This window comes from Odocoileus virginianus, chromosome 1, assembly GCF_023699985.2.
Source record: "Odocoileus virginianus isolate 20LAN1187 ecotype Illinois chromosome 1, Ovbor_1.2, whole genome shotgun sequence".
NCBI lineage: Eukaryota > Metazoa > Chordata > Mammalia > Artiodactyla > Cervidae > Odocoileus > Odocoileus virginianus.
Window position 1 is genome coordinate 48,156,996 of NC_069674.1, and position 22,598 is coordinate 48,179,593.

General features: G+C 35.0%; 1 protein-coding gene across 5 annotated transcripts in view; it reads left to right on the forward strand.

Moving 5' to 3' along the window:
* TAX1BP1 (Tax1 binding protein 1) overlaps positions 1-22,598 on the forward strand; it is an 85,166-nt gene that overhangs the window by 27,100 nt on the left and 35,468 nt on the right. For all 5 annotated transcript variants that reach the window (XM_020869761.2, XM_070467825.1, XM_070467823.1 and 2 more), the window contains 6 exons: positions 9,187-9,335; positions 9,429-9,519; positions 13,083-13,268; positions 20,109-20,333; positions 20,876-21,022; positions 21,376-21,499. In XM_020869761.2, the coding sequence (XP_020725420.2) occupies positions 9,187-9,335; positions 9,429-9,519; positions 13,083-13,268; positions 20,109-20,333; positions 20,876-21,022; positions 21,376-21,499 (922 nt within the window). The remainder of the gene's footprint in view (positions 1-9,186; positions 9,336-9,428; positions 9,520-13,082; positions 13,269-20,108; positions 20,334-20,875; positions 21,023-21,375; positions 21,500-22,598) is intronic.

The following is a 22,598-nucleotide window of genomic DNA, read 5'->3' on the forward strand; positions in this document are numbered from 1 at the left end:
TTCAGAGAGTAGAAATGGCAGAAAGAGAGGCCTTCAATTGTATGAAATTACTCATGTACATTGGACCATTTCTCTGGTTCAGTTGAGTATTACCTGAAATTTAAACAGTCTTAGGTTCTCTCTGCTGTCCAGTGACGGAGTTAAGCACTATAGATAAGACTAAAGAAAGATTATGCTGACAGACTTGGGTTGAGAAAGTGGTAGACTGAGGTCAGGGGATTAATGAAGCAACATTTGTAGGACATTGTGGCTAAGGTACCCAGAAGAAATCTTTGTAAGTTTATGGCAACTCATAAATCTTGATGACAGACACTAATCATGAAGGGGACTTCTTCCTTGCTGCTGTTCTTCCATTGGAATATACAATTTGGGAAGATAAGGTATGTGGAAGTGATTTTTTTTTTTTAATTTATTCTATAGAAAATGGTGACAAAAAGGCTTAGAATGATATTTGTTGCATAATAGATTCTCACTAACTTCAGCTAATATTGTATTAATTTTCATAAGGAAGAAATAAAATATGAATAATGTCATCCAAGAGGAGTAAGAATCAACAGCATTTTCCCCAGATTGTAAAAGCAATGTTTGTATAATGTTACATACAAACAATTCTGAGTTATATTTTGGCAGTTGCTTATTTCTGGGGATAAAGTAATATGCTTGCTAGGAGAGCTACTTCCTCTTTGCTGCTAGTCATGGGGCTTCTAGTTCTTTATGAATTTGCTTTTTACTTGCAAAATTAGAGTTTCCATCTTAATCAGGCAGGCCTGCTGGGCAGTTAGAATAGCTCAGAAACTTTTAAACCTGGGTTAGTTGAGTGACTTATAAAATCCGTAATGTTTCTTGGTACCTGTTTAAAATCTGGTGTGAAATATGGTTTAAAATCCGTGGTATGAATTCTAAAAACCAGTCTTTGTATAATAGTTTTAAAGAGCTTCTCTTTGAAGTATGAGTATATAAACTGCTGACTATCTGAAGGAATGTTAAGATAGATAATTTATGCAATATACAAAATATGCACATCCATAGATAGAAATTTAGATAAGTGGTTGCCTGGGACTGGTGGAAAACAGTGACCATAAATAGGTACAAGGTTTCTTTTGGGGCTGATGAATGTTCTAAAACTAGGTTATGGTAATGGTTGCACAAGTTTGTAAATATATTAAAAACCATTAACTTATATACTTTTGGAACTAGCTTCTTGTACATACACTGTTTTCAGAGTTCACCCATTTTATAGTAGGGATCAGTATTTCATTCGTTTTAATGTCAAATGATATCTCATTGGCTTCCCTGATAGCTCAGTTGGTAAAGAATCCGCCTGCAATGCAGGAGCCCCTGGTTCGATTCCTGGGTCTGGAAGATCTGCTGGCGAAGGGATAGGCTATCCACTCCAGTATTTTCGGGCTTCCCTGTGGCTCAGCTGGTAAAGAATCCGCCTGCAATGCGGGAGACCTGGGTTCGATTCCTGGGTTAGGAAGATCCCCTGAAGGGAAAGGCTACCCACTTCACTATTCTGACCTGGAAAATTCCATGGACTACAGTCCGTGGTTGCAGAGTGTTTGACATGACTGAGCGACTTTCACTTTACATTTATTAGACTTATGTAAAAATTAGCAGTTTGTATCTTTATTCATTGTGTTCTGGTTTTTGTTTTGAAGTGCTAGATACATATTTGAAATTAGAAGATTGAAAACTGAGGCTCAGAGAACCAATGCTCCTGAATCCTGTTTTTCAAATAGGACTAAAATGGGCTGTGACCCTGTTAAGTTTTCTAATTAGTTCATAATTTTTTGGTGCCCCTATGAATTGAGTGTTTTCATAAAATAAATTACATTCTTAACTTGAATATTGGTAATTTAAGACGTCCTTCAAGATATTTTAAAACCAAATTCTTCAGGGTGGTGCTTAAACAATATGAGGAGCTTGTTATGAACTCTTGTTTATATTCATACTGTTTTGATTCTTAAATTTCACAAATTAGGTAGGGTAAAGCATCTGCCTGAAATGCAGGAGATGTGGGTTTGATCCCTGGGTCAGGAAGATTCCCTGGAGAAGGAAATGGCAACCCACTTCAGCCTAGCAGGCTACAGTCTATGGAATCACAAAGAGTTAGGCATAACTTAGTAAACAACAAGGTGTAGGGCACCTTGAGACATTACCAGGAATTTGGGAGTTACCATAAATATAGAAGTGAGAGAACATGAAAGATCTCTCATATAATGGCTCTGTCTAGTGTGGACCTCTTCAACCATCTTTATATTTTTGGCTTTCTTTATCCTTGCATTAGATACCTGATTTTGGACAGAGGTAGTTAAAGCATTTAAACTGTTTATTTAATGTATAGATTGCCCAAGTGGCTTTTTTATATATATTGTCTCCTAATATGTAGAATTGCTCAAAACCAATTTTGAAGTTAGGATATCATTGAATTTCTGGTTCTCTTTTCCTGATATTTTATTGAGAAGAAAAGACACAAAGGCTTTTACTTTAAATGCATAATTTAAGCAATAATATATTTCTTTAAAGCCATTTACTTTCACTTTGTCCCTGATATGTTATGTAATAGTTTCAGAAATTCATAATGTTTTGTTTCTAACATAAATACTTTGAATTACCTCATATTCTTGTATAGATTAATACAGAGGTGTTACTTGGAGCATGTTTAATAGTTTGTTTCATAGGACTTGTGTTATTGAGTATTTTCATTTTCATGTATAGTTGACAAAATTGTAAGATATTTAAAGTATACATCATGATTTGAATATGTATACATTGTGAAAGAATTCCTCCCATCTAGTTAATTAACACATCCTTCAACTACATATTTATCCCTTTTTTTGTTTCCCTTTGACTGCACTGTGTGCCTTGTAGGATCTTAGTTCCCAGACCAGGGATCAAACCCCTGTGCACTCTGCAGTGGAAGCACAGCCCTAACCATTGGACCACTGGGGAATTCCCCTGTTTGTTGTTTCATGTGTGTGTGAGAACATTTAAATTTTGCTCTGTTAGCAACTTTCAATTATACAGTACAGTGTTGTTAACTTATAGTCACAATAATATACATAAGATCCTCAGATTTTATTTATCTTATAGCTAAAACTTTGTACTCTTTTATCAACCTCTCCCTCCTTGTCCCCCACCCCTCAGTCCCTGGTACCCACTTTTTCTATTCTTTTTCTATGAGTTTGACTTTTTTTTTTAGATTCTGCATGAAGTAGATTCCATGTAGTGTTTGTTTAGTGTATTTCACTTAGCATAATGCTCTTAGGGTCCATCCATGTTGTTGCAAGTGGCAGGATTTTCTTCTCTCTCATGACTAAATAGTATTCCATTGTATTTATGTACCATATTTTCTGTATCCATTCAACCCACTTGTTTCTTTATCTTGAATATGTAGCAGTGAACATGAGTGCCGATAAATTATCTTCCTTGTCCTGTTGTCATTTTCTCTGGGTACAGACCCAGAAGTGGGATTGCTGAACTGTATGATAATTTTAGTTCCATTTGGTTTTCTGTGGTGCCTGCTCCAGTTTACATTACAAAAGTACACAACAGTACCTTTTTCTCCACATCTTCACTGGTGTTTTGTTATCTCTGGTCTTTTTTATGACAGCCATTCTGATAGGTGTGAGCTGATACTCTTTGTAGTTTTGATTTGCATTTCCCCGACAGTGATTTTTGATCACCTTTTCATGTGCCTGTTGGCCATTCATATGCTTTCTTTGGAACAAAATGTCTTTTCAGTTCCTCCACCAATTTTTAAATTGTGTGGGTTTTTTAGGGGGTTGCTATTGAGTTGTGTAATTTCTTTATAATTTTGGATATAATTGAGTTGCAGATATTTTCCTCCAGTTTTGAAGGTTGCTTTTTCATTTTATTGGTAGTTTTCTTTGCTGTGCAACAGCTTTTAAGTTTGTAGTTCTGCTTGCTTATTTTTGCTTTTGGTATCAAATCGAAGAATTTGTTGCCAAGACCAGTGTCAAGGAGATTATGATGCTCTGACAGTTTCAAGTCTTAAATTTAAGTCTTTTTATTCATTTTGAGTTGATTTTTTTTGCGTGGATTAAGACAGTGGTATAGTTTCATTCTTTTGCATATGGCTGTCTAGTTTTCCCAGCACCATTTGAAGAGAGTACCCTCTTCCTGTTGCATATTCTTGGTTCCTTTGTTGTAAATTGATAGAACACATATGCACGGGTTTATTGTTGTGTTGTCTGTTCCGTTCCATTGATCCAATGTAACACATGTCGCATATACACATGTAATATAAATTGTTAGACTGTATATACATAAATCATTTGATTTTAATTTAAAAAGCAACTTAATATAAGTAAAATTATGCTATCCTAAATTTTTTCTTTTTATTCCATGTCTCTTTAAAAATGTATATGAAGCCCACTATTAAGATTTATTTGTGAAATGTATACATGTTCAGGAAATAATTTAGACATTTGTAGATATATTTGTAGCCTTTCTTCCCCATACTTTTTCTACTTCAAAAAAATTGAATCGTTTGGATTTCGTATTTTCTTGTAAAGGTTGTCATTGTTCAGTTGTGTCTGACTGTGACATCATGCACTGCAGCACGCTAGGCCTCCCTGTCCCTCACTGTCTCCCGGAGTTTGCTCAAACTCCTGTCCATTGATGCTATCCAGTCACCTCATCCTGTGTTGCCCTCTTCTCTTCCTGCCTTCAGTCTTTCCCAGCATCAGGGTTTTTTCTGATGAGTCAGCTCTTCACATCAGGTGGCCAAAGTATTGGAGCTACAGCATCAGTCCTTCCAATGAATATTAAGGGTTGTTTTCCTTTAGGAGGACTCACTGATTTGATCTTGCAGTCCAAGGGACTCTCAGGAGTCTTATTCAACACGACAGTTCGAAAGCATCAATTCTTTAGTGCTCAGCCTAAGGAACACTACATAAGGAATTGTGTATGGTCCAGCTCTCACATCCATACATGACTACTGGGAAGCATAGCTTTGACACTGCAGACCTTTGTTGGCAAAATGATGACTCTGCTTTTTAATACGCTGTCTAGATTTGTCATAGCTTTTCTTCCAAGGAGCAAGCATCTTTTAATTTCATGGCTGCAGTCATCATCTGCAGTGATTTTGGAGCCCATGAAAATAGTTACTGTTTCCTTTCTCCATCTGTTTGCTGTGAAATGATGGGACCAGAAGTGATGATCTTAGTTTGTTGAATGTAGAGTTTTAAGCCAGCTTTTTCATTCTCTTTCACCTTCATCAAGAGGCTCTTTAGTTCCTCTTCACTCTCTGCTATAAGGGTGGTGTCATCTGTTTTACTGAGGTTGTTGATACTTCTCCTGGCAGTCTTGATTCCAACTTGTGCTTCCTTGAGCCCAGCATTTCTCATGATGTACTCTGCATCTGAGTTAAATAAGCAGGGTGACAATATACAGCCTTGACGTACTCTTCCCAATTTTGAACGAGTCAGTTCTTCCATGTCCTGTTCTACTGTTGCTTCCTAACCTGCATATAGGTTTCTCAGTAGGCAGGTAAGGTGGTCTGGTATTCCCATCTCTTTAAGAATTTTCTATTGTTGTTGTGATCCACAGTCGAAGGCTTTAGTATAAATGAACTGGAAGTAGACATTTTTCTGGAATTCCCTTGCTTTTTCTGTAATCCAATGGATGTTGGCAATTTGATCTCTGATTCGTCTGCCTTTTCTGAAATCCAGCTTTGTACATTTTGTACAGGTGGAATTTTTAAACTTTTTATTCGTTTATATTTAGTCTTTATTTTTATATTGAAGTATAGTTGATTTTCAGTGCTGTGTTAACTTCAGGTGTATAGCAAAGTGATTCAGTTACACATACACATATATCCATTCTTTTCAGATTCTTTTCCCATTGGGGTTATAACAGAATGTTGAGTAGAGTTCCCTCTGCTATATAGTAGGTCCTTGTTAATTATCTGTTTTATAAATAGTAGTATGTATATGTCAATCCCAAATTCCTAATTTATCCCTCCTCCCACCATTTACCCTTTGGTAACCTTGAATTTGTTTTTGAAGTCTGAATCTGTTTCTGTTTTGTATGTTAATTTGTGTCATTTTTTTATTCCACATATAAATTTATTTCCTCTGTCTACTTAGTATGATAATCTCTAAGTCCATCTATGTTGCTGCAAATGGCATTCTTTCATTTTTTTTATGGCTACTGTTCCATTGTATGTATGTGTATGTATGCCACATCTTCCTTATCCATCCTCCGTTGATGGACATGGTTGCTTCCATGTTTTAACTGTTGTAAATAATGCTGCAGTGAACATTGGGGTGCAATGTATCTTTGATTTATAAATTTGTTTTCTCTGGATATATGCCCAGGAATGTGATTGGTGTATCATATGATAGTTCTATTTTTAGTTTTTTAAGGAACCCTCATAGTGTTTCTTCAGTCGAATTTGGTATTCTAGTTGATTTCAAAAAAGAGTGTTTGAGAAAAGCCAGATTATATCACATGAGTCAGATTTATTTTAAATTTCTTCTAGCAATTTCCATAAGTGACATGATCCTTTTGCCAGTGACTTGCCATTATTCAGGTACTAATTTACTAAAATTTACTGTTGTATATGTTTGAATCCAGAAAAATGATACTTTTTTCTAGATAATTGTCAGTGATACTGTGAAGACACAGTATCTTCACATGTATTTATTTGTAGTCAGAGTTAATTTTGTCCTTTTTTAACATGGGAATAAATGTGTTGTTACTAAAGATGTTTTTAGTGGATGTTTAGCCACAGAATCACATAAGTGATTACCAGACAAAAAGACCGTGAAACTGTTAATTAATTGAGAATTAATTGAGAATTGAGGGGAATTGGTAACAGTGGGTCATGGTGATGTGATCCTTCAATTTAGAAGAAGTCTGCTGCATAAATCTGATATGCTCAAATCAATCTCCTTTTGCCTCCTTTGTAGTTACTGTTTTTATCTTGGTGCACAGTGTAGCTGACTTACTCTTCTCTTTAAGTTTTCTCTGTTTAAATATTAGGTTTATTGTGCTCTTTTGACATAATTAGCAAATGCTGACCAAATGAATATTTATTTCAAATTTCAAGTGGTTTTTGAAGACTGTGTTGCAGATTTTACACTTTTAAAAATATTTTGTATATGCATTTCTATATAGTTTTTATAAAGAAAGCATGGTTCTTAGTTATTTGTATGTACACTAAGGGCTTTGATGTCATTTTCATGATAAGGAAGACTTAGACACATTGAAAATGCTTATCCTTCTTTCATATGTGAATGCTACGTGCCTGCAGAATAATCCCCACTTTGGTGTTTTATGCCTTTTATGGTGTGCTTGGAAGCTAAGAAACTCTTAAGTGTTTTTAAAGGTACCATGAAAATGTTCTGAGACTCTTAAATTACAATTAGAATTAATTTGTGGTTCACTATAGAGTTAACTAGGGCCTCCTTTGTGGCTCAGCTGGTAAATAATCCACCTGCAATGTGGGAGACCTGGGCTCAATCCCTGGGTTGGGAAGATCCCCTGGAGAAGGGAAAGGCTACCCACTCCAGTATTCTATTTCAGAGAATTCCTACAGACTGTATAGTCCATGGGGTTGCAAAGAGCGACTCACTTTCTGTAGAGTTAACTGACTCATAGATAAAGCACTTAGTTTGTGTTTTGCATTTAGTTGCTTTTGAATCTTTTCTAGTTATTCTCTTATACATTTTTTTAAAGAATGTTGTTTACCCACTACAGAACTTCATTAATTACAGAATCAGAAACTAGTTTTTGCCTCTGGACAACCTAATTTTCTTCCTAGGAAGAAATAACTTGGAGAAATTATGAAATCCTTAATCTGTAGCCTGTTCACAGAGAGCATTTGGTAAAAATAAAATGTAAAAAGCTGTTTAGAAACCTCTCCTTATAAATCAGCAAGACAAATACTGAAAATGTCAAATTTTAAAGAACCATTGGATAGTGATAACTGTTACAGGTGAGGGAGTAAATATTACCTGTTTTCTCTGGGACTACAGCATTGAAATCAGAATAGCATTTAGTTTTTCATAACAGTCTTTGGTATGTGTTGCAAATTCAGTAAGGCAAGCAGTTGTTTTGAGCAAAATTGAAACCAGTAGAATGTATTCTACTTGTAAGTAAAAAATTTTGCTGTTACTTGATGAAAATCAATTAATTTTCATTAGCATGTAGATACTACAGATGGCATATTTTCATTGGCATATAGATACTTCATAACATTTGATATATTTAAATTGGCAGAATGGTGATTTTCTTTAGTTTTTGTTGTTGGGTTGATGGGTAGTACTTTCATTAATAGGAAATTTTAAAATTAATTTTTAATAAGCACAATTTGTCTTAATTTATTAGTTCTTTCTCATAACTGTGTGGAAACCTCCAATGTACTGTATATTTGATTCTCATAATTTTATAAACTATGCAATAAAGGCCTTATTATCTCCTAAATTTTGTACATTAGAAAACAAGCCTAGGGAGAGGCTTGATCAAATTCTTGTAAGTTAGTTAATTGTCTTAATTGATGTGATAAAATTTTTTAGTTATCTGTTTGAGATGGTGAAGAATCTGCCTGCAAGGTGGGAGACCAGAGTTCAGTGCCTAGGTCAGGAAGATCCTCTGGAGAAGGGAGTGACTTCCCACTCCAGTATTCTTTGCTGGAGAATTCCATGAACAGAGGATCCTGGTGAGCTACAGTCGATGGGGTTGCAAAGATTCAGACATGATTAAGCAATTAACACTTTCACAGTACCCATTGTACTTTCATAATTAGCAGTGGTGCTTAGTGACTTACGCTAGAAGAAATGGGTGTTAACCTTGGTTAGTATCATGAAACCTGTTTTGTCATTGGAGTAACAGTGGAAAGCAAGATGTAAAAAAAAAAAAAAAAAAAACAAAAGTGACTAATTTTCAAGTTTTTTCCTCACTTTCGTTGCCTGCCCTCTGGTGGAGAAATTCCTGAAATCAGCTCACAGAGTGTGAAAAGTCCAGGAGAAAAGTTAGTAATTGTTCAGTATTTAAAAAGTTTATTCTATGTTGCCATTTCAGGTTTAGTTTTTATTCTTATAAAGTTTGGAGGGGACAAATGAGGGATTAAAATTTTAAGGCTAGATTTCTTAGAAATATACAAGTTTTATTTCTGATTATGTTTGTTTCTCAAAATATTTTATTGTTTCTAAGGCTCTTACTGAAGTCTCACAAAGTTTAAAAATGGAAAATGAAGAATTTAAAAAGAGATACAGTGATGCTACGTCCAAAGCTCTCCAGCTTGAGGAAGATATTGTGTCAGTGACTCATAAAGCAATTGAAAAAGAAACTGAATTAGACAGGTATTTCTAATATTTTAAAAACATCTTCATGTTTTAAAAATGTTTTAAGAAAGTTGTTTTTGTTTATGTTAATGTTATTTGACTTTCACTCAGTTTAAAGGACAGACTCAAAAAGGCACAGTGTGAAAGAGAACAACTTGAATGTCAGTTGAAGACAGAAAAGGATGAGAAGGAACTTTATAAGGTAATTTATTCCTCATATTTTTATTAGTTATCTTTTGCTGTGTAGCATATTGCCCCAAAACTTAGTGTTCAGGAATTTGGGAGGAATTTAGTTGAGTGGTTCTGGCTCAGAGTCTCTTGTGTAGTTGCAATCAAGATGTTGGCAAGGGCTGAAGTCAGCTAAAGGCTCAGTTAGAACTGGGGGATGTGCTGTTAGAGTGGCTCACTTAACATGACTTTTGGCAGGAGACTCTTCAGTTTCTTGGAATGTTGCCTCTTCAAGTGGCTGCTTGAATGTCCCCACAATATGGCAATCAACTTCCCTCAGAGTGAGCCATACAAGGGAGAGCAAGGAGGAAATCAATGCATTTTATGACCTGGTCTGAAGTTGTGCACTGATACTTCTTTTTTATCGTACTAATTAGAAACAAGTCACTCCAGCTGATACTGGAGAGGGGAATTAGGCTCCACTTCTTTAAGAGAGGAGAATCAGAGGATTTAGGGATATATTTTAAAACTACCTCATTGCATGTAGTCCCTAAAAGTTTTCAGGAAGTTTAAGTTACTGGTGTTTTAGATACTTAGCAGGTAATGTATAATAATCAGAGATTTTTAATGGTAATAAGATACCTGTTGATCAGGATTTGTGCAACTAATTTTCTCCTTTTTAGAATATATAAACGTTAGTGAGAGGATTAATTTATTTCAGTGATGATCATATTTTAGAATTTGTTTTTTGGAATTATCTGAGAGACTTTCATTTTAAAAAAGGATTCTGTAGACAAATCTTCACTGTTTAGAATTTTTTCTCCTTTTCTGTTTAAGCAACTCTAAAATAGGATAGTGAGTGTTAGTTGTCAATATTTCACTTAGATCCTTCCATGTTGTTGCAGATGGCAAAGTTTTTCTTTTTTTATGGCTGAGTAATATTCCTGTGTGTGTGTACACATACACACAGCATCTTCTTTATCCTTTCATCTATTGATGAGCACTTAGGTTGCTTTCATATGTTGGCTATTGCAGATAATACTGCAGTGAACATAGGGGTACTTACATCTTCTCAAATTAATGTTTTGTTTTCTTCAGATAAATATCCAGGAGTGGAATTGCCAGATCATATGGTTCTACTTTTTAACTTTTTGAGGAATCTTGCTACTGTTTCTCTGTAGTGACTACACCAATTTATATTCCCAGCAGCAGTGCAGAGAGGGGTCCCTTTTATCCACATTCATGCCAATACTTGTTATTTGTTGTCTTTTTGTTAGTAGCCATTCTCAAGCCTGAGGTGATGTATCACTGAGGTGGGGTGTTTGATTTGTATTTCCATGATGATTAGTGATCTTGAACATGTTTTCATTTGCCTGTTGATCTTCTGTATGTCTTCTTTGGAGAAATGCTTGTTCAGGTTCTCTGCCTGTTTTTTGATGAGGCTTGTTTTTTTGATATTGAATTGTATGGGCTCTTTGTATATTTTACATATTAACTCCATGTTGGTTGGATATATCACTTCAGATATCTTTTCCCATTCAGTAGGTGTCCTTTTCATTTTGTTGATAGTTTCCTTTGCTGGGGAAAGGCTTTTTAGTTTGATGTAGTACTATTTTTGCCTTTGATTCCCTTGCCTGAGGAGGCATATCCAAAAATTTTTGCTCAGACTGATATCAAACAATATACTGCCTTTGTTTTCTTCTAGAAGTTTTACAGTTTCAGGTTTTACATTTCAATCTTTAATCCATTTTGAGTTTATTTTTATATGTAAGGTGTGAGAAAGTAGTTCGGTTTGATTCTTCTGCATGTAGCTGTCTAGTTTCCCCAACACTACTTGTTGAAGAAATTTTCTTTTCCCTATTGTAATATTCTTGCCTCCTTTGTTATAGACTAACTGCTTATATAAGTGTGGGTTCATTTCTGGGCTCTGTTCTGTTTCACTGATCAGTGTGTCTGGTTTTGTCCACTACCATACTGTTTTGATTACTCTAGCTTTGTAGTATACAAAGTATAGTTAATGTGATATACTGCATTAAAAAAATAAAAAATAAGGATTATATGATCATCACAGTAGATGCAGGAAAAGCTATTATTAAAATTCAACATATGTTTGTGATAAAACCTCTCAACAAAGTGGTTAAGAAAGAACATACCTCAACATAATAAAAGTCATATACTTCAAGGCCACAGCTAACATCATAATGTACTCAGTGGCGAAAAGCTTGAAAAGGACTTTCTCCAAGATCAGGAACAAGACAAAAATACCCACTCTTATCACTTTTATTCAACATAGTATTGGAAGTCATAGCCATCGCAATCAGACAAAGAAAGGAATTCAAATTGCAAAGGAAGTAGTAAAACTGTCACTGTTTGCAGATGACATTATATAGAAAATCTACAGATCCAGTGCATTCCTGTCAAAATATCAATGATATTTTTCACAGAACTAGGACAAATAATTCTAAAATCTGTTTGGAAAAACAAAAGACCCTGAATAGTCAAAACGAGAAAAACAGCTGGAGGTATCATGCTCCCTTATTTCAAACAGTACCACAAAGCTACAGCTATTTCCCTCTTATTTTGGGGGGTGGTTAATTCTTTTTTAATCTTTAAAAATTTTTGCTTTGAAAATTAAAAAATCGAGTCCACTCTGCACCTCATTGCAGAACATGGAAACATTTTGTATGTTTATGGGTTATACCCATTCTATTTCTTGGAACAACCATCTTCAGAGCAAGAGAGAGAGAGAGTGTGTGTGTGAGAGAGAGAGGAGAGAGAACAGGAAATAGTAAAGACTCACTGGTGGATGATTTTATGGTTTGACTCTTTAAGGAGCAGTGCCCAAATACAGTATTTGGTTTTTGAACAGATTTTGTGGAAAAGGGAAATATTAATAATACTGATATCTAAGGAAAGTTGCAGTTGCATACTGCAGTTGAAAGTTGCAGCATGCAGTTGTGTACAGTATTTTTTAAAAATTACTTTCAAATGCAGTTTAAATTTTAAAGATACGTGTACTGTTTATAAAATCAGTTATAGAATTTGATTTGCATATGTACTGTGAATAGCAGCAGCCAGAGTTCTTGCAAAAGATCAATATAGTTGGGTTAATTAATCAATAAATGTATTTTTTAGGCACATAGGAAGTAAATGACATAGTACTTTTTCCATAAGCAAGAAATTTAATTGCTTAAGGTATCGTTCTTGAATACTTTGTTTTTCTTGAATCTGGTCATGCCTTTATATATGAATGTGCCTGTAACACGTTTCCCCAAAAGAAAAACCAAATTCATTTGTAATTTTAAAGAGAACTAATGTAAAATTAGTAAAAGGGAAGATTTTAAAGATCAGGTAATGTTAGACCTTAGAATTAATCTCTGTGGAAAACTAAAACAGCAATAGCAAAACTCGGAAAAGCTGTGTTCTGCTTCCATATACTTGGGTAATCATTTGGCACAATTTGCTTTCCTGACTCCTTGCTTAGTGAGTCTTTCCTTGATCATATTTGGGTTAGAGATAAATAGTGATACTTTAAATTATTGAGTAACTTAGGCTGTGGATGTGGAATATTTTTGACATTTTCCATCACTGTTTCAGGTACATTTGAAGAATACAGAAATAGAAAATACCAAGCTTGTGTCAGAGGTCCAGACTTTAAAGAATTTAGATGGGAACAAAGAAAACATGATTACTCATTTCAAAGAAGAGATTAGCAGACTACAGTTCTCTTTGGCTGAAAAGGAGAATCTGCAAAGGACCTTCTTGCTTACAACCTCAAGTAAGGTAAGTACTTTTGCAATATGCATTTGAAGATTATAAAGTATTATCTCTGTTAAATGTATACAGTGTGGTTTTTATTTTTACTCTTTACTCCCCTCAACTTCTCTTTTGGAAAAGTTCAGACTTATAGAAGAGTTGAAAGAACAGAAGAATGAATACATATTTCCTTCAGTATTTTGCCACCTTTATCTCCCCCATTTATATGCCTCCTACAGGCTATTTGAAAGTCAGTTGTAGGCATTGACATTTCATCCTAAATATTTTTGAGTCTCTCTTATCAACAGTTATATTCTTCTGTAGATCGATAATACCTAAGAAATGTCACCTAAGAAATTTTATATTGATATGATAATAGTCATACTTGTATATGGGGCTTCCCAGGTAGTGCTAGTGGTAAAGAATCCATCTGCCAGTGCAGGAGACATGAGATGTGGGTTTGATCCCTGGGTTGGGAAGATCCCCTAGAGTATAGGAAATGGCAACCCACTCCAGTATTCTTGCTGGAAAAATTCCAGGTCCAGAGGATTTTGGTGGTCCATGGGGTCACAAAACAATCCATGGGGTCACAAAAGAGTTGGACACTACTGAGCACACGTGCGCACACGCAGGCACACACACACATGTATGTAGTTTTAGTCCACACTGAAATTTGTCCACTTATATTTTTGTATAACCTTTACAATTTCTTGATCCTGGGTAGTCAGAAATCATAAATTAATGATTATTATTATGTTCTTTTCTGCTTTAATACAGAACAGTGTCCTTATACATTTTGTCTGTGATGACATTGATAGTTTTGAAGAATTCAGACTTGTCTGAGAGAGAGTCCTATATTCTAGTTTTGTCTATTGTTTCCTCATGACTAGATTCCAGTTAGATATTTTTGGCAAGAAAAAGATGTTTTGTACATTCTGTTGCAGTTACATCAGAAGTCATATAATACAAATTCCTTTCTTTCTGATGTTAGGTTTAATCTGTTGTTTAAAGTTACGTCTCCTTATCTCTCCGTTACGTTGGTGTCTTTCCTTCTTTGTGATTTATTGAATAATCTGTGGGATAATACTTCAAGATCATGTGACCATCCTACTCCGCAATACTCTATGACCAGTGTTTTTTTATACTTCAGTGATCCTTACCTGTATCAGTTATTGCATTAATGATTGCAAAGTGGTCATTTAAAAAATTGTCATTCCCTCTATGTTTATTAGTAGGTATTCTTTTATAATGTTGTGGTTCCCCTTTGTCCTATTCCTTTTTTTTTTTAAATCACTATAGACTCCTTGATTATTTTTTGTTCAGTATATTAATACATTATACATCATTATTCTTAATTGTACTCAAGTTGTCCTATAGCTATAGCTTAGCCTTTTCAGACCTACATTTGTATCTTTCTGATATATTCCCCCTAATGCTTTGTATACTTCCTTGTTTTGTGGTTAGAACTTTGTGTTAGGTTTTAGTTTTAGGTTCAGACCTAAATCTGGTATTACCAATTTCTCCAAAGAGCCTGATTTTTTTTTTTTACATTCGAGAAAGGTATTTTGAAACCAAGAACTGAATTCTTTTGCTACTTTGTATTTTAATTAGATATTTTAAGTCTTAAATTTATATTGATATCTCCAATTCAAATCCAGTACTTCCTAGGGGTCTTCTTTATCTTCCTCCTTTCCATACTTATGTATACCTTCTCCCAGCTTCCAAAAGTGAAAGTGACTCATCTATGTCCAACTCTTTGCGACCCCATGGACTATACAGTCCATGGAATTCTCCAGGCCAGAATACTAGAGTGGTTAGCCTTTCCCTTCTCGAGGGGATCTTCCCAACCCAGGGGTGGAACCCAGGTCTCTTGCTTTGCAGGCAGATTCTTTTCCAGCTGGGCACAAGGGAAGCCCAAGAATACTGGAGTGGGTAGCCTGTCCCTTCTCCAGTGGATCTTTCTGACCCAGGAATCGAACTATCTCCTATAATGCCATCTCCTGCATTACAGGCAGATTCTTTACCAACTAAGCTATCAGGGAAGCCCCTGCAGCTTTCAAATGTTACATTTATTCATGTTGTCTGAGCAGCCTCCCTGGTGACTTGGATGATAACTTCCTGAAATGCAGGAGACCCGGGTTTTGATCTCTGGGTTAGGAAAATCCCCTGAGGAAAGAAATGGCTACTCACTCCATTCTTGCCTGGAGGATCCCATGAACAGAGGATCCGAGGGCTATACAGTCCATGGACCTGCAAAGAGTCGGACACAATTGAGTGACTAACACTTTAACTTTTTCAACTAGCTGCACACACCATTAGTTTCAGAATTATTATCTCAACACCATTTCCATCAGTATCTCTGCTAAATAAAAACTTAAGATCTTTCCAGATTTTATCTTAAAATATATTTCACTAAGGCCGTAGAGAGTTCAGTTCATTCGCTCAGTCATGTCTGACTCTTTGTGACCCCATGAACAGCAGCATTGCCAGGCTTCCCTGTCCATCACCAACTTCCGGAGCTTGCTCAAACTCATGTCCGTCTAGCTGGTGATGCCATCCAACCATCTCATCTTCTGTTGTCACCTTCTCCTCCTGCCTTCAATCTTGCCCAGCGTCAGGGTCTCTTCCAGTGAGTCAGTTCTTCGTATCAGGTGGCTGAAGTATTGGAGTTTCAGCTTCAGCATTGGTCCTTAAAATGAATTCAGGACTGATTTCCTTTAGGATTGACTGGTTTGATCTTCCTTCAGTCCGAGGGACTCCCAAGAGTCTTCACCAACACCACAGTTCAAAAGCCTCAATTCTTTGGCACTCAGCTTTCTTTATTGTCCAGCTCTATATTGGCACGGGCTCTGGGTGCAGCAGACTTGAGTCACACAGCATGTGGCGTAAGGATGTATATACAGAGTACCAGGTTCAAAAGTTACTTGAATTAATTTTTTTAAACATTTATGTATGCATTTGTAGTACAGTTCAGTTTTTTGTTTTTATTCTCGTAATCTTTTGTTTATTTCTTGAATATATAAAATAATTGTATCATTCAGAAGTCAAAATGAAATTAAAAATTTACTTTTCCTTAAAAACCCTTTCTTGGGGTGGGAGGAAGGTTCAAGAGGGAGGGAACATATGTATACCTGTGACTTATTCATGTTGATGAATGGCAGAAACCAACACGATGTTGTAATTATCCTCCAATTAAAAATAAATTATAAAAACCCTTTCTTATCGGTTTCCATAGGTAAAACATTTTCATTAGTTTCCAGTATATTCTTTGTGTTTGTTTTTACAAAAATAAACTTGGTGCATGTGTGTGCATGCACATACCCTTCTCTGTCTCCTTTCTTTAAGTGAAAGTCTCTCAGTTGTGTCTGACTCTTTGCGACCCCGTGGACTATACAAGTCCATGGAATTCTGCAGGCCAGAATACTGGAGTGGGTAGCCTTTCCCTTCTCCAGGGCATCTTCCCAACCCAGGGATCAAACCCAGGTCTTGCACATTGCAGGTGGATTCTTTACCATCTGAGCGAAGCCCCCTTTCTTTAAAGGGGATCCTGTTTATGCTTTTTCACTTTGCTTTTCTTCAATGAACTATATATAGATGGGAAATCATTCCCTATCAGTTTAGAAATCTTCCCATTAAAAAAAAAATGGGTATATAATACTATGTTGTATAAATTTAATTTGATTTACTCATAATTGGAATAGTTTTATGGGGTTTTCAGTAGTTTGCTATTGAATACACTCAGATATAGTTAATGTGATACCTAAAACATCAGATAAGCGTGACATTTAGGATTAATGGTTAAGACCCTAGTTACTTTTCAGGGTATTGAATGTAGCAGATTGCAAATGGAAATGTGAGAAATATGTTTGCTTGTTAGTTTTTATTTAATATTTGCTAAGATTGCTGGGAGAAATATCAATAACCTCAGATATGCAGATGACACCACCCTTATGGCAGAAAGTGAAGAGGAACTAAAAAGCCTCTTGATGAAAGTGAAAGAGGAGAGTGAAAAAGTTGGCTTAAAGCTCAACATTCAGAAAACTAAGATCATGGCATCTGGTTCCATCACTTCATGGGAAATAGATGGGGAAACAATGGAAACAGTGTCAGACTTTATTTTTTTGGGCTCCACAATTACTGCAGATGGTAATTGCAGCCATGAAATTAAAAGACGCTTACTCCTTGGAATGAAAGTTATGACCAACCTAGATAGCATATTAAAAAGCAGAGGGAAAAAAAAAGCAAAGACGTTACTTTGCCAGTAAAGGTCCGTCTAGTCAAGGCTATGGTTTTTCCAGTGGTCATGTATGGATGTGAGAGTTGGACTGCAAAGAAAGTTAAGTGCCGAAGAATTGATGCTTTTGAATTGTGGTGTTGGAGAAGACTCTTAAGAGGCTCTTGGACTGCAAGGAGATCCAACCAGTCCATCCTAAAGGAGATCAGTCCTGGGTGTTCATTGGAAGAATTAATGTTGAAGCTGAAACTCCAATACTTTGGCCACCTCATGCGAAGAGTTGACTCATTGGAAAAGACCCTGATGCTGGGAGGGATTGGGGGGCAGGAGGAGAAGCGGATGACAGAGGATGAGATGGCTGGATGGCATTACCGACTTGATGGACATGAGTTTGAGTAAACTCCGGGAGTAGGTGATGGACAGGGAGGCCTGGCGTGCTGCAGTTCACGGGGTCGCAAAGAGTTGGAGACGACTGAGAGACTGAACTGAACTGAAGATGCCACTTAAGCAAGACTTCTGTGAGGAAAAACAAGAGTAAAAATATGTGGAGAAAGTGATTCCTAATTGTTAAACTTTTTTAAAAAGTATAAAAGCAATACAAGATCATGGTTATAAAAGAAATTCAAGTAGTATGTGAGAGTACAAGATAAAAGTAACTCTTATTTCCCAGATATATCATTATAGAATTTCTAATTTTCCTAGAAATCTGAATGTTTGTGTAATATTTATACTTTAACAAAAATGTGACTATATATAGTGTTACAAAAACTTTAAAAATTGATAGACTGTCTGGACATCTTGCAGTATGAGTACACATGCAGATTTTCCTCATTCATTAGAACAGCTTAGTGGGGAATTCCCTAGTGGTCCAGTGGTTAGGACTCCACGCTTCTCCACTGGCGGGAACCCAGGTTTAATCCCTGGAACTCAGATCCTACAAGCCACATGGACCAAAATAAAAAGTACAACAACAGCTTTGTAATTTCTCTCTTTATTTTAGCTATATAGTATGTAATGTTTTTTAGTTGTGTACAATTCTTAGGTATTATAAAAGCATGATGCAGTAAACATTCTTGTACAGGTATCTAGGCACATGAATAAATCTGTGGAATAAATTCCTCAAAGTACAGTTGCCAGTTTGAGTTTTTAAATTTTCGTAATTCAAATGCCTTTCCAAAAAATTAATATATCAGCTGTGTATGACATATACTACTGCTAGTAATGGCTGCATAGGTTTTCATTTTATGGAGGGTATATCATAGTTTATAACAGAATTCTCATATTGTTAGAGAAGAGATTTTTTATTTTTAATAATTTTTTGTAATCTTAATATTTTACTTGATCCCTGCAAAACTAACCCTGCCAAACTAAAGCTGTATTTAAGAACTCATGAAAATAAAATTGATCAAAAGCCATGTGTTTTTCAAAGGTGTTGGTGAATGTTTCAAAAATCTGATAAAGGCTATATCACTTGCAGATAATAATGAGCCCACATATTTGGAGATGTTACAGTTTTCCTAAACCATCCAAATATTACAGTATTAATTGGTTTTCAGTCTTAGTTTGAAAGAGGAGGTATGGTATTTGTTTTACCTTCTTGGACTGTTGATGAGTTGAACATTTTTTTTCTATGCATAATAGCTATTTAAAGAAATTCATACCTTTCTCCAGATTTCTTTTTTCTTTTGTTTAAAATATTTTCATTTCTTATTGATTATAAAATATTTTCAATGCTTTTTCCCCTTTTTGGCATATAGAAACTGATAACATATATTAGCTTTATTAATGTTATACTAGAAAGATTCTCTTCACCTAGCATTACATAAATAATCATACACATTTCCTTCTAAGGAGCTAACAATTTAAAAACAGAAAGGTTGCACTTTTTCTGAGTTTATTTCTAGAATAAAGAGGAATGTTGGAATAAGCTAGATTTATTGAGCTCGTATTGTCTTGTTTATATTACAGAAAGTGGCACTTTTAACTTTTCAAAGATACTTATAGGTTTGGTGAAAGGTGCTAAATATAGGTTAGATCATAGGAAACATTTTTTTAACCAAAATTTTTGGAGATACAATGAAGTTTTTATAATTACCGTTACTATGAAAAATGAGGGCTAGCAGTTCTTGCTGGAGAGATTCTGAGAGACAGAAGCCTCCATTTGAGTCTCTGTTTAGCCAAGAGTGTAAGCATTGGTTATGTTACTTGACTTCTGTACTTCAGTGTCCTGAATTACACATATAGTGATAGTACTGACACCCAGTGCATAGGGTTGCTATATGGGGATCTCTAAAACAAAGTCACATCTCAGATTTTTTATAGACATATATGAAGAAGAGGGAGGCAGAGGATAAGATGGTTAGATAGCATCACTGACTTAATGGACATGAATGTGAGCAAACTCTGGGAGATAGTGAATAACAGGGAAGTCTGGTGTGCTCCAGCCCATAGGCTGCAAAGAGTTGGATCCTACTTACAGCAACTGAACAAACAACAGCAATACTTCATCTTAGTCATGAATAGAAAAGCAGTATTTAATTTAAAATTTTAGATAGTTGAAATAAACATCATTTCTGCTTCTGTTATTTACTTAAATGGTTTAATTACAAATACATTTATCTGCCTTTCTTCAGGAAGATACATTTATTTTAAAGGAGCAACTTCGTAAAGCCGAAGAACAGATTCAGGCAACTCGGCAAGAAGTTGTCTTTCTGGCTAAAGAACTTAGTGATGCTGTAAATGTGCGGGATAAAACAATGGCAGATCTGCATACTGCACGCTTGGAAAATGAGAAAGTAAAAAAGCAGTTAACTGATGCACTGGCAGAGCTTAAACTAAGTGCTGTGAATAAAGATCAGGTAAAGCCAGTTAATTTTGAATTTCCATTTTGGTCCAAAACTCATTATAAGCTTATGAAAGAGGATGAGTTATGCTGAAGTAATTGAGGTCAGATTCCTGGTCACAGAATTTTAAATTTCCATTCATTTTGTTTAGTCATTGTAACTTCTTTGGTTGAAATTAATACAGGTTTTTAGAAAACTTTCTGTAAGCAAATTCCTAATGATTAGTAAAAACTGCTCTGATAACAGGTATATATTGCTTTGTTTAGAATTTCTTATTTACTTGCAGCATAAGATGGTACTATGGTTATTTAACAGAGTATTGCTTACTTCTCAGGAGGTAGATGATTCTTTTCTAGTGTTTTTCTTTAATGAACCTTAGTCCTTGGAATATAAAGCTGAAATTATTAGGAGAGCTAATGTGACTCTGTAGCCAAAACTCCAAAACAACATTAATTGTCAAGAGAGAAAAAATTGAAAATGAAGTTGGATTTACTACCACATTATGAAGTATAAGATTTTTATGTTTCTCTTAGAGAAAAAGTTTGTTTGTTTCTTAGGAAAAGACTGACACACTGGAACATGAGCTGAGAAGAGAAGTTGAGGATCTGAAACTTCGTCTTCAGATGGCAGCAGATCATTATAAAGAGAAATTCAAGGAATGCCAAAGGCTCCAAAAACAAATAAATAAACTTTCAGACCAATCGGTAAGTATAATTCATCATAGTAAAATAATTCCTTCCTCGGTGTTTTTGTTTGAAAATCAGACTTATAATATTATACCTTTTGAGTATAATTTCTCTCTGCTTGATGTCACATTATTGGTCCAATATTGTTGTGATACATTTTTTTTTAAATTTGTAATTTTTATTTGTTGGAGAAATAAAATGTTCTCTTGTAACATTTAGTCAGTAAAGGGATGTGTGTAACTTTTGATCTTTGACCTTTAAGACAGCAATAGCTTTGTGGACTTCAGGATTTATTTATAAGATACGTAGTTACTGAAGGAAGGATAGATATGCACCTCATTTAACAGTTGATTGTTAACAATTTTGAATAGGCTAATAGCAATAGTGTCTGCACAAAGAAAATTGGGAGTCAGCAGAAAGTGAATGATGCCTCAATAAACACAGACCCAGCTACGACTGCCTCTACTCTGGATGTAAAGTCACCTCCTTCTACAGGTAGAAATCTTTTAGACTTTTTGTATAAAGTGTTCTGCCTTGAAAAATGTTTATGCTTGTTTATACTGCCTGTTTCATGTGTAAGAATTTTAGGAAGCTTGTAAAAAATTCTTGTAAGTCAGGGATTGAGGCAAAGGGAAAGTAAAGGTCTAAAAGTCATCCATGTGGTTAATATACAAAATATGAGTGTGAACTCATGTTTTATCTTTGTGATCGTGTTCTCAAGTGTTAATTAAATGAGCTGGTGTTTTTAAGTGCAAATGCTTATGGTATTTGGTCTGTAGGAAAAGAGCTAAGAATTACAATTTTAATTTTAGCTAGCTAAAATAGCAAATTTAAAATATAATTTTTAATTAATATTTCCCTAAATCTGTGGCATTTTGAACCATTTATGACACTTTAATTGTACACTTCTGTGGGGGAAAACTTAAAAATCCCTTTAGTTCTAGTCACGTTTCTTTTTTGCTTTGTTTTGTTTTGGCTGCTTTGCGTCATTAGAGTACTTTCCTTGTTAGTACACCTGTTGGTGGATAAGTTAAAATTTTTATTAGCTTATTAACTTTTAGAATGGATTAGAGAGACATAGTGAGTACATGAACAACATGAAAATTTAGGTTTTCACTTATCCTAGTGTCTTTTTTTTCACCTTATGTTAAAGATGACACAATAACAAAAATAAATACTAGAGTATATAAAAGTATGTTTAATTTTGTAATGTTTGGGGCAGTTGATATTTTAGACTTAGTAAATGTATTGTAAGTTTTGTATACTGTTAAATGTTTGGATTCAACTGCTGTGGAAATAGGATCCTGCCTTTCATTTCTATATGGTATTAATAGAAGTACAGAGAAAGGTGTTAAGACTTACTGAATAGTATGAAGGATTAGAAAAATGGCTTAAAATCTTTTCTCAAAGAGTGTAGCTTTCCTGTATATCTTATGTAATAAATATATAAAGAACAATTTTGTGGCATTTTAGAACTATTTTTAGCTAGCTAAAAATCATTATTTTCTTTATTGAATGTGAACTTGGTTCTAGCCAAACTGCCGTGAAATTCTCATCTAATGTTTATATTGTTCCTTTGTTTACTTAGTGTATG